This window comes from Schistocerca americana, chromosome 8 (assembly GCF_021461395.2).
Source record: "Schistocerca americana isolate TAMUIC-IGC-003095 chromosome 8, iqSchAmer2.1, whole genome shotgun sequence".
NCBI lineage: Eukaryota > Metazoa > Arthropoda > Insecta > Orthoptera > Acrididae > Schistocerca > Schistocerca americana.
The window spans coordinates 36,825,922-36,838,997 of record NC_060126.1 but is presented as its reverse complement, the minus strand read 5'-3'; the positions used below and the strand labels follow the sequence as shown (position 1 = coordinate 36,838,997).

The window sequence follows — 13,076 nt, the reverse complement described above, 5'->3', positions numbered from 1 at the left end:
GAGAGCGCAACGGTGGCGCGACTGCCCGCCGAGCGAGTGGAGCGTCGTAGGTGGCGGAGAAGCGGGGCGGGCTGGGGGATCCACGGGCGGCGGCGGCGGCGCGGCGCGGCGACCTCTGCCGCCCTCTCACCAGCTGAGGAGGGCGGCCGAACACCGACCGAAGGGGGGCGCAGTGACCACGGCGTGACGTCAGACAACTGGCATCACTGCCGAGACATCATCACATGTTCCTTGAGCGCCCCCCCCCCCTCCCCCCTCTCGCTCACTAACTCTCGCTCACTAACTCTCGCTCCAGTTTGGTGTCTGTCAGTTCAAGCGCGCAGCGGGTGTAGCTCATCACAGGGTACAACAGTACATGGCGCAGTGACCACGGCGTGACGTCAGACAACTGGCATCACTGCCGAGACATCATCACATGTTCCTTCAGCGCCCCCCCCCCCCCCCCTCCCCCCTCTCGCTCACTAACTCTCGCTCCAGTTTGGTGTCTGTCAGTTCAAGCGCGCAGCGGGTGTAGCTCATCACAGGGTACAACAGTACATAGCGACCAGAGTAGTGACTGTAGCAAGAGGACTATTACTGAAGAGCTTGCACTACAACACGTAAACTCTATCGAAGATAAGTAAATCTGCCAGTTCTTGTAAATAAAGAGCCGTGTTAATCCACGGGTGAACTTCTGTTGTAGAAAGAAGATACCAACTACCCACAACCCCCTTTCTCCTCAGACGTTGGTTGCCTTTCCTTCGGCTCATTTCGTTTAAAGTCAGTGCTACAGAAAAACTCCTTTAGCAACCCTCGTAATTGAGCTCAAATGTCACCATACCTTACCCCGAGCAACGTGGTACGCGCACTGTGGAGCAGAGGCACTTTTTGCTGCCACGTGTGATGATATATCTGAGGCACAGGTGTGGTCCCTGACGAGTAGGTCCGGCACGTCCCCGGAAATCGTATATTCTCAGTCCTCTGGATTTTGCTGTCTGGGGTCGTGTCGAGACTCAAGTGTGCAGCAGTCCCGTCGACACGGTTCGAGAACTGTAGCACTGATTTTTGCAGTCTTGTCAAAATTTAAGAGGCGATCCGGAGGCTTCTGAAAGAATTCGCTACTCAGTGCAGAGATGAGCGCTGTATTGCCACCAAATGTGAGGGCGACGCGTGGAACGCGGGCTGGGAGCGTACACTAAGTTGCAAAGCCTAACGTGCTCGGGTGATGAAGTAGGACAGGCGGCAACTTCGGTCGCTTGCGCCAACCTGTGTCGCTTGCGCCTAAAACCTGTCGGGCCTGACAACAGTAAGCCGTCAACCGAAAAGGCCCGCATAGGCGCTCGAACTCCAGACATGTCTCCGCTGTGATGTGTCTAATACACACAACAGACACACACAGTCATCAGTAATATATTCTCCTTCGCTATTTGCAACTATCTGCTAACGCCGGAGTAACTCTTCGATTCCACTACTGTATGAATCATGTGGTTGGAGGCGAAGAATTTGTCGAGCCATGTCAGGAGCACATTTTCATCTGAAAAGGAAGTTCCTTAAAGGTTGTTCAACAGAGAGAGGAAAGGTGAAAATCTGAGGGCGCAAGATCAGGTGAATAAGATGGGTGCGGAATGACTTCTCAACCATGAACAGTGTTTTTTGTCACGCTAACAGAATGCAGACGAGCTTTATCATCGAGTAGCACACTACCTGATCAAAAGTATCCGGACACCTAGCTGAAAACGTTCGTGGCGCCCTCCATCGATAATGCTGCAATTCAATATGGTGTTGGCCCACCCTTAGCCTTGATGACAGCTTTCACTCTCGCAGGCATACGTTCAATCAGGTGCTGGAAGGTTTCTCGGGGAATGGCAGCCCATCCTTCACGGACTGCTGCACTGAGCGGAGGTATCGATGTCGGTCAGTGAGGCCTGGCACGAAGTCGGAGTTCCAAAACATCACAAAGGTGTTCTATAGAATTCAGATCAGGACTATGTGCAGCCCAGTCCATTACAGGGGTGTTATTGTCGTGTAACCACTCTGCTACAGGCCGTGCATTACGAACAGGTGCTCACTCGTGTTGAAAGTTGCAACTGCCATCCTCGAATTGCTCTTCAGGAGTGGGAAGCAAGAAGTTGCTTAAAACGTCAATGTAGGCCTGTGCTGTGATAGTGCCACGCAAAACAACATGGGTTGCAAGCCCCCTCCATGAAAAACACGACGACACAATCACACTAACGCCTCCGAATTTTACTATTGGCAATACTCGCGCTGGCAGATGACATTCACCGGGCATTCGCCATACCCACACCCTGTCACCGAATCGCCACATTGTGTACCGTGATTAGTCACTGCACACAACGTTTTTCCACTGTTCAATCGTTCAATGTTTACGCTCCGTACGCCAAGCGAGGCGTCGTTTGGCATTTACCGGCGTGTGTGTGTGACTTATGAGCAGCCGCTCTACCATGTAATCCAAGTTTTCTGACCTCCCAACTGACAGTCATAGTACTTGCAGTGGATCCTGATGCAGTTTGGATTTCCTGTGTGATGGTCTGGATAGATGTCTGCCCATCACACATTACGACCCTCTTCAACTGCCGGCGGTCTCTGTCAGTCAACAGACGAGGTCGGCCTGTACGGTTTTATGCTGTACGTGTCCCTTCACGTTTCCACTCCACTATCACGTCGGAAACAGCGGACCCAGGGATGTTTATGAGTTAGAAAATTTCGCGCACAGACGTATGACACAAGTGACACCCAGTCACCTGACCACTTCGGAAGTCGGTGAGTTCCGCGGAGCCCTCCATTCTGCTCTCTCACGATGTCTAATGACTGCTGAGGTCGCTGATATGGAGTACTTGTCAGTAGGTGGCAGCATAGTGCGCGTAATATGAAAAACGTATGTTTTGGGGGGCGTCCGGATACATTTGATCACGTTGTGTATCATTTCACGCACTCTTCCTGGTCGTTGTTCTTGGATTGTGTCTGCAAGACGTCTCACTTGTTGTCAATAAATGTCGGCAGTGACGGTTGCACTTCGGGGGAGCAATTCGTAATACACCGCGCCGTCACTGTTCCACGTTATCTTGTGTGAACCCCCGCAGGTCTCTGTGGCGGAAGTGGATTTTTATTTGTTTGTTTTGTTTCTCTTTTGAGATCCTATGGGGCCAAACTGCTGAGGTTATCGGTCCATAAGCTTACACACTACTTAAACTAACTTACGATAAGAACAATACACACCCATGCCCGAGGGGGGAGGGGGGGGGGGACTCGAACCTCCGACGCGGGGAGCCGCGCGGCACGGAAGTTGCTGATTTGTTTGGGCTCAGCTATTTCTTTATTTTCCTTGGGTAAGGAGAAAGATGCCATTTGTCAGCACCAGTAACGAATCAGGATGGAAATGGTCGGTGTTGTTCACTAGCCAATTTATGACGAGCAAGCTGAGGTGCACATACAGTCACCCGCTCATGTTTGTGATTTTATCTCGTAGCATACGGTACTCATAGGCCCGATTTTTAGCCTTCCCCACTGCATGCAAATGTCGCTCGGTGGTGATATGAAAACAGTTCATCACATTTGCATGTTCTGGAGAACATGTAAGTGGATCATTGTGGATTATTGCGTGTGAAAGATCTACATCAAACCCTTAAGGTCTTCGTCAACGTGGGAGTCACTAATGTCAAAACGATCGTCCTTGAACGAGAAAACCACTTTCTTGCCGTGCTCTGTTCAGTGGCTTTATCGTCATACACGGTGCAAATGTTTCTGGCTGCCTGCGCAGCTGTAACCCCTCTCCTGAACGCAATCAGAATATGTCGGAAAAGTTGCGATTTCTCCACTTGACACCCCATTTTCTAGTGTCCATAGCTCGACTAACTATCTCCAAATAATAAAATGGCAATATCTAAATTGAAGTAGCAACAGTGAACTAGAAATAAAAAATGACAATAGAGAAATAAACCCATAGCAAACGGAATACCAACATGCGAAACAAAAGCGCTACGAACCTAGGCACCAACCTAATATAAAGGAAAGGGTACCTTTAACTCCCATAAGAAATGAACTGGTAAGTGGACGAGTAATGTAGAAGGTGACGCTGGACAGAGAAAAAAGAAATTCATCATATTGAGTTTGAGAGGAATAGCGTCCGGACACAATGATTGCTTGCTCTTTCACTAAGAAGAGAACATGAATAGTCTGCCGCGTTGAAAGTCGGTTTCGACATCAAATACTGCTTAAAGAAAGACTAGTTTGTAAGTCAAGTGTCCATAATGTAAAATTTGTCGCCTGTCCTAAATTTTAAACAGTCCAAACGAACAGATTTTTTGATGTCCTCCGTAGACAATATTCTGACGTAGTTTATAATAAAAGAAGTTTTTGTCCTCATTTGAGGAGAAAGAAAGAAATAAATAAATACTGAATAAAGTAGAACTCAGATCAACAGTTACATATCAGTCATTATATTCCCGAAGGTTGCCACTGAATACACTCGAAGAGCGTGAAATTTTCACTGTTTGAAATAAATAACAGCATCAGCTGTAAGATGAATACTGTAAAGCGATTTTCGAAACAAAACCTTTTTCGAAATATTTCCTAATCTGTTATAATCTCCCAAGCACTTGGAAGATCAATTACATGGAATGGATAGTGTCTTGAAAAGAGGTTGTAAGATGAATAACAACGAAAGCAAAACAATGTGAATTCGATACGAGAATTAGATTAGGCAATGCGACAGTAAAACTAGTTGACGTCTTTTACAATTTGAGCAGAAATATTACTGTCGATGACAGAAGTAGAGAGGATATAAAATGCAGACTAGGCAATAACAAGAAATGCGCTTCTGTAAAAGAGAAATTAAAAAAAAAAAAGAAAAAAATGGTTCAGATGGCTCTGGGCACTATGGGACTTAACATCTATGGTCATCAGTCCCCTAGAACTTACAACTACTTAAACCTAACTAACCCAAGGACATCACACAACACTCAGTCATCAAAAGAGAAATTTGTTAACATCGACTATACATTTAAGTGTTGTTGTGGTCTTCAGTCCAAGGACTGGTTTGATGCAGCTCTCCATGCTACTCTATCCTGTGCAAGCTTCTTCATCTCCCAGTACCTACTGCAGCCTACATCCTTCTGAATCTGCTTAGTGTATTCATCTCTTGGTCTCCCTCTACGACTTTTACCCTCCACGCTGCCCTCCAATACTAAATTGAGGATCCCTTGATGCCTCAGAACATGTCCTACCAACCGATCCCTTCTTCTAGTCAGGTTGTGCCACAAATTTCTCTTCTCCCCAATTCTTTCAATACCTCCTCATTATTTATAGGATCTACCCATCTAATCTTCAGCATCCTTCTGTAGCACCACATTTCGAAAGCTTCTATTCTCCTTTTGTCTAAGCTATTTATTGTCCACGTTTCACTTCCATACATGGCTACACTCCACAGAAATACCTTCAGAAAAGACTTCCTGACATCTAAATCTATACTCGATGTTAGCAAATTTTTCTTCTTCAGAAACGCCTTCCTTGCCATTGCCAGTCTACATTTTATATCCTCTCTACTTCGACCAACATCAGTTATTTTGCTCCCCAAATAGCAAAACTCATTTGCTACTTTAAGCGTCTCATTTTCTAATCTAATACCCTCAACATCACGCGACTTAATTCGACTACATTCCATTATCCTCGTTTTGCTTTTGTTGATGTTCATCTTATATCCTCCTTTGAAGACACTGTCCATTCCGTTCAGCTGCTCTTCCAGGTCCTTTGCTGTCTGTGACAGAATTACAATGTCATCGTCGAACCTCAAAGTTTTAATTTCTTCTCCATGGATTTTAATTCCTAATCCAAATTTTTCTTTTGTTTCCTTTATTGCTTGCTCAATATACAGATTGAATAACATCGGGAATAGGCTACAACCCTGTCTCACTCCCTTCCCAACCACTGCTTCCCTTTCATGCCCCTCGACTCTTATAACTGCCATCTGGTTTCTGTACAAATTGTAAATAGCCTTTCGCTCCCTGTATTTTACTCCTGCCACCTTCAGAATTTGAAAGACAGTATTCTAGTCAACATGGTCAAAAGCTTTCTCTAAGTCTACAAATGCTAGAAACGTAGGTTTACCTTTCCTTAATCTTTCTTCTAAGATAAGTCGTAGGGTCAGTATGGCCTCACGTGTTCCAACACTTCTACGGAATCCAAACTGATCCTCCCCGAGGTCTGCTTCTACCAGTTTTTCCACTCGTCTGTAAAGAATTCGCGTTAGTATTTTGCAGCTGTGACTTATTAAACTGATAGTTCGGTAGTTTTCACGTCTGTCAACACCTGCTTTCGTTGGGATTTGAATTATTATATTTCGCCTATCTCATACATCTTACTCACCAGATGGTAGAGTTTTGTCAGGACTGGCTCTCCCAAGGCTGTCAGTAGTTCTAATGGAATGTTGTCTACTCCTGGGGCCTTGTTTCTACTTACAAGGGAACCTCCCCATCGCACCCCCCTCAGAATTAGTTATAAGTTGGTACAGTGGATAGGCCTTGAAAAACTGAACACAGATCAATCGAGAAAACAAGAAGAAGTTGTGTGGAACTATGAAAAAATAAGCAAAATATACAAACTGAGTAGTCCATGTCTAAGATAGGCAACATCCAGGTCGGTGCAAACACAAGAGTGCCGTGGTCCCGTGGTTAGCGTGTGCGGCTGCGGAATGCTACGTCCTTTGTTCAAGTCTTCCCTCGCGAGAAAATTTTAATTTTTTATTTTCAGACAATTATCAAACTTCAGGCACTCAGATATAATCAGCTTCGCTCTCCAAAATTCCAGGACATGTTCAGATTTGCTTGGACATATGCAGGATTTGACGGTCTACACACGGAAAATTTTGAAAACGTTAAAAACACATGTTTTGACAGAGCACAGACAAAACTGTGCGACTGTGAAACTGTTGCATTCATTTGTTGCAGTTTATGTGACAAACTCTTATGTTTTCACACTTTTTTGGGAGTGATTATCACATCCACAAGAAAACCTAAATTGGGCAAGGCAGAAGAATCTTTTTACCCATTCACCAAGTGTACACGTTAGGTGGGTCGACAACATATTCCTGTCATGTGACGCACATGTCGTCACCAGTGTCGTATAGAATATATCAGACGTGTTTTCCTGTGGAGGAATCGGTTGACCTATGACCTTGTAATCAAATGTTTTCGGTTTCCATTGGACAGGCACGTCCTTTCGGCTACTAATCGCACGGTTTTGCGGTGCGGTCGCAAAACACAGACACTAAACTTGTTACACTGAACAGAGACGTCAATGAACGAACGGACAGATCATAACTTTGCAAAAATAAAGAAAGTAAACTTTTCGCTCTAGGGAAGATTTGAACCAAGAACCTCTCGTCCCGCAGTTGCTCACGCTAACCACGGGACCACGGCGCTCCTGAGCTCACATTATCCTTGATGTTGCCTATCTTGCACATGGACTACTCAGTTAGTATATTTTGCTTAGTTTTTTCATAGTTCCACGTAACTTCTTCCTGTTTTCTCGATTGATCTGTGTTCAGTTTTTCAAGGCATATCCACTGTGCCAACTTATAACTAAATCTGAGGGGGGTGCGATGGGGAGGTTCCCTTGTTAGGTCTTTCAGTGCTCTGTCAAACTCCTCACGCAGTATCAAATCTCCCATTTCATCTTCATCTACATTTTCTTCCATTTCCATAATATTGTCCTCAAGAACATCGCCCTTGTATAGACCCCCTATATACTTCTTCCACATTTCTGCTTTCCCTTCTTGGCTTAGAAGTGGGTTTCCATCAGAGCTCTTGATATTCATACAAGTGGTCCTCTTTTCTCCAAAGGTCTCTTTAATTTTCCTGTAGGCAGTATCTATCTTACGCCTAGTGATATACGCGTCTACATCCTTACATTTGTCCTCTAGCCATCCCTGCTTAGCCATTTTGCACTTCTTGTCGATCTCATTTTTGAGACGTTTGTATTCCTATTTGCCTGCTTCATTGACTGCATTTTTGTATTTTCTTCTTTCATCAATTAAATGTAGTATCTCTTCTGTTACCCAAGGATTTCTATTAGCCGTCGTCGTTTTACCTACTGGTTCCTCTGCTGCCCTCACTATTTCATCCCTCAAAGCTACCCATTCTTCTTGTACTGTATTTCTTTCCCTCATTGTTGTCAATCGTTCCCTAAAGCTCTCGCTGAGACACTCTACCACCTCTGGTTCTGTCAGTTTATCCAGGTCCCATCTCCTTAAATTCCCACCTTTTGCAGTTTCTTTAGTTTTAATCTACAGTTCATAACCAGTAGCTACGGTCGCAGGTTCGAATCCTGCCTCGGGCATGGATGTGTGTGATGTCCTTAGGTTAGTTAGGTTTAAGTAGTTCTAGTGGACTGATGACCTCAGATGTTAAGTCCCATAGTGCTCAGAGCCAGAGCCATAACCAATAGATTGTAGTCAGAGTCCACATCTGCCCCTGGAAATGTCTTACAATTTAAAACCTGGTTCCTAAATCTCTGTCTTACCATTATATAATCTATCTGAAGCCTGTCAGTATGTCGAGGCTTCTTCCATGTACACAACATTTAAGTAATATGGAATATTTCCTGGAGGTATTTATCTGGAGTGTAGCTTTGTACTGAAATCAAACGTCGACGATAAACATTTTGAACAAGAAGTGAGTAGAAGCTATTGAAATATGCTGCTACAGAAGGTTATATGGTTACACCGGATAACTTTTTGAGGTGGTACGGAATCGGATCATGGCTAAATTAAATTTGTGACAGAACTTGGCTAAAAGGAGACACGGGTTGACGTGATGCGTCCTGGCGCACGAATAAATCGCCATTGTGGTAACAGAGATAAGTGTATATGGGGGGGGGGGGGGGGGGCGAGCAAGAGATGACTACGGTAAGCAGCTGGATGTGGGCCTCAGTAGTTATGCAGAGGTAAGGAGGCTTGCACAGGATGCACTGGAGTAGAGTCAAACCAGCCTTTGGATTGAAGACTACAGGCTACACAACAGCGCATGATGTCCCTTCTTCCTGTTTTGTTTTTTCAGGTGATTTACCCAATACTGGCTTTGGGCAGTCCTCTCACACTGGCTCCGATCCAGCCAGCTCGTATTGGCGGTGCGTTGATCTGCTAACCCAGTCTAGTATTCGACATTTTATTGGTGTATTAATTTTGTTTCGTGATGTACGAAAAACACATTTTACAGATTTTTCGTTTATTACCACGAATGCAACACTAAGCGATTCGCTTTGAAAATAACAAGATGCGCGGGTATAGGGCGGAACCCACGCCGCCGGTTAACGACAGCCAGTCCTAGTATGACTTTCGGGTCGTTCTCCACGCTCGCTTAAGCGAATGCTGGGTTGTTCCCCAAATTCTTTGTGCCCGTGGCTCCACAACGGAGAATTTCCAGCACACAGTGCTCAACTCTCTTCGACGGTTAGTTTTTCTTTTGTGTGCAACATATTAAAATTGTAATTCTTGGTGTATCAGATGTTATGAGTTCCAAGCCATGCTCTAGAGCTCAAACCATTGTATCTCAAAGGATTGATAAACATCTCGTCAAATTGTTTGACAGTAGATTTCTTTGATAACTTAAAGAGAATCACCATTTTAATAGTACGTGCAAAGCACATCTTTTCGTATTACCAAGATCGTCTTTGATACTACCTGTTACTAGCTAATGTATTGAAATTATCATTACTACAAGGAACCCAACACACTCGTACCCTGTTTTACAATCATTGACAGGCTTTACCAGACTTTCCTGCGGATTTGATTTCGTAACTTTTTCAGGCTACTCAACAGCCTTTGAATTTTTACCATTGGATGTGAAGACTCTGGCTGTTGCATGGTTGATTTCAATTTTTCCTTTGTTTTTGGCTCCGAATGATCGCATTTGGGACTGCACAACTCATTTTCACTCCCTTTCGCCATCTCTCTCTCTCTCTCTCTCTCTCTCTCTCTCTCTCTCTCTCTCTCTCTCTCACTGTGGGCCGGAGTGGCCGAGCGGTTCTAGGCTCTACGGTCTGGAACCGCGCGACCGCTAAGGTCGCAGGTTCGAATCCTGCCTCGGGCATGGGTGTGTGTGCTGTCTTTAGGTTAGTTAGATTTAAGTAGTTCTAAGTTCTAGGGGGCTGATGATCTCAGATGTTAAGTCCCATAGTGCTCAGAGCCATTTGAACCATTTTCTCCCTCCCCCCCCCCTTTCCCTATCCCTTTTTCGCCCTCTGCAACCCTCGCGCGCCCTCTCGCCCTCGGTCCGTTTCTTCTTTCCATTTCTCCGTTGGAGCTCGAAAAGTAAAAACAGTGCTATTGAAAAAGAAGGAACACATTTCCAACATTGATTTGGTTCCAAACTACGAAAGATAGAAACACAATTCCAACGTTCCCAGAAAGAGAAGAGTTCAAATTTTTATGCATTCACTGTCGGCACCATGTCTTACACGATAAATATCAAAACGGTGGGTCATTTCCTGCCACATACGAAGTAGCTGGTCTGTCGTTACAGAATTCACAAGTTCAAAAATGCGATGTCGCAGACTTTCAAAAATGTTCAAATATGTGTGAAATCTTATGGGACTTAACTGCTAAGGTCATCAGTCCCTAAGCTTACATACTACTTAACCCTAAATTATCCTAAGGACAAACACACACACACACACACACACACACACACACACACACATGCCCGAGGGAGGACTCGAACCTCCGCCGGGACCAGCCGCACAGTCCATGACTGCAGCGCCTGAGACCGCTCGGCTAATCCCGCGCGACACGCAGACTTTCAAGAGTGTCAGGCGCAGAGGCTGTTTTACGTAACCCCAGAGATAAAAGTCACAAGGTGTGAGGTCTGTAGACCTATAGGCGTTGAAGTTCGTCTTCTGCTCCTCCCAGGTCTCCAGACCTCACACGTTGTGACTTTTACCTGTGGGGCTACGCAAAAAAGCTGCGTTGTTTCCCCTCTGCGCCTGACACTCTTGTAAGTCTGCGACATCGCATTTTTGAGCCGGTGAATTCAATAATCATAGAATAACTGCTCCGTGTGTGGCAGGAAATGAGCCGCGGTGTCGATATTTGTCGTGTAACACATGGTGCTCACATTACATGCATGAAAATTTGAACTCGTTTCTATCTTTTGTAGTTTGGAAACCATAAATGTTTGAAATGTGTTCCCGCATAATGCTTGGCATATTGTTGCCGGTGTGCTGTGAGAGTTTGCCTCGTTGCAGATCACCTGGTGGCGAACGGCAGGATGGCGGAGAAGGAGGCGCGGCGTGTGTTCGCGCAGATCGTGGCCGCCGTCAGCTACTGCCACCGGCGGCGGGTCGTGCACCGCGACCTCAAGGCCGAGAACCTGCTGCTCGACCACAACTGCGACATCAAGCTCGCAGGTCAGTCGGCGGCCGCGTGCGCCGAGGAACACCTCCACCCACGCGTTAGATCTGGCTCTGGTCCACCCTCCTGTGCCTCGCGATAGATTAGTACGTGGTCCTCTATGTCGGCTGCTCGTGAGTTTGCTTGTGTAACGCGAGCCATGTACAGTTGATTGAAGATAGGATCGACTCGTGTAATTTCACCTCCTGTGTGTAATCGTCGTGATGACAACTCCGGATTATGAAACTTCCTGGCAGATTAAAACTGTGTGCCCGATCGAGACTCGGGACCTTTGCCTTTCGCGGGCAAGTACTCTACCAACTGAGCTATCCGAGCACGACTCACGACCCGTCCTCACAGCTTTACTTCTGCCAGTACCACGTCTCCTACTTTCCAGAGCACCTGTCCGCGAAAGGCAAAGGTCCCGAGTTCGAGTCTCGGTCCGGCACACAGTTTTAATCTGCCACGAAGTTTCATATCAGCGCACACTCCGCTGCAGAGTGAAAATCTCAACTCTGCACTAATCTGCTCAAACAACTGAATGAACTTTGTATGAGCTTACGAGTCACGAAGCTGGGGTGGACTGGGGTTCAAGCTGCATGTCGAATTAATGACCGTAAGTATACTAACCTACCGGAGTATTTAAAGATGTTCAACTCTGTCAACGTTAGATTACGTATGTGGATACATAGAGAGGAAGTCCTCAACGATGTACAAAGTGCCATAAAACGAGACTACGAGAGCTGTTCAAAAAGTAAGGTGACTTTTCAAATTGCAACGTACATTCGATTATCGATCATTTTTTGTTATGTTGGTACACATGTATGTTCACAGTTTCAAGTGTACACCGTACTTCATTTGTTTTTCACAGATAGAAAGGTTAGACGTGTTATAAAAAATGGAGCAAAGAATTTGCATCAATTTTTGTGTGAAAAAGGAATCACGTGCTCCAAAACACTTGAAATGTTGACAGTCGCATACTGTGAGTCCGCTCTAAGTAATAATAATAAAAAAAAAGGTTACAAGTGGTACAAGCTCTTCCAAGATGGCCGTCAAGATGCCAATGACGAACCTCGCTCTGGACGCCCGAGCACATCAGCAACAGATGATAACGTCGAAGCTGTGAAGAAAATTGTTTTGGAAAATCGTCGAATTAACGTAAGAGAAGTTGCTGAGGATGTTACGTATCAGTGGGATCGTGTCATACAATTTTTTCGGATGTTTTTCAGATGAGACATGTCTCAGCGAAGTTTGTTCCAAAACTTCTCAATTATGATCAGAAGAACCTTCGCATGAGCATCGCTCAGGAGCTCTTGAATGCCGTCAGTGATGATCCTGATTTTCTCAAAAGGGTCATAACTAGTGACCAAACATGGGCTTACGGTTATGACGTCGAAACCAAAGCCTATTCGTCCTAATGGAAGCATCCCGGAGAGCAAAGACTGAGAAAAGTACGTCAAGTTTTGCTCACTGTTTTTTGTCAATTACCGTGGCCTTGTCCATCATGAATTTTTGCCTCGAGGTCGTACGGTCAATAAGGAGTATTACCTCGACATTATGCGCCGTTTGCTAGAAGCAATACGCAAAAACGTCCGGAATTGTGGAAAAACAATTCATGGCTTTTGCATCACGACAACGCACTTGCTCATTCATCGTTGCTTGTGAGAGATTTTTTTTGCCCAAAAACAAAACACGA

General features: G+C 45.3%; 1 protein-coding gene across 1 annotated transcript in view; it reads left to right on the top strand.

The window, feature by feature from the left end:
- Positions 1–13,076, top strand: part of LOC124544969 (serine/threonine-protein kinase SIK3-like) — a 181,409-nt gene that overhangs the window by 45,082 nt on the left and 123,251 nt on the right. Inside the window, exon 3 of the mRNA XM_047123717.1 lies at positions 11,236–11,397. Within this exon, the coding sequence (XP_046979673.1) occupies positions 11,236–11,397 (162 nt within the window). The remainder of the gene's footprint in view (positions 1–11,235; positions 11,398–13,076) is intronic.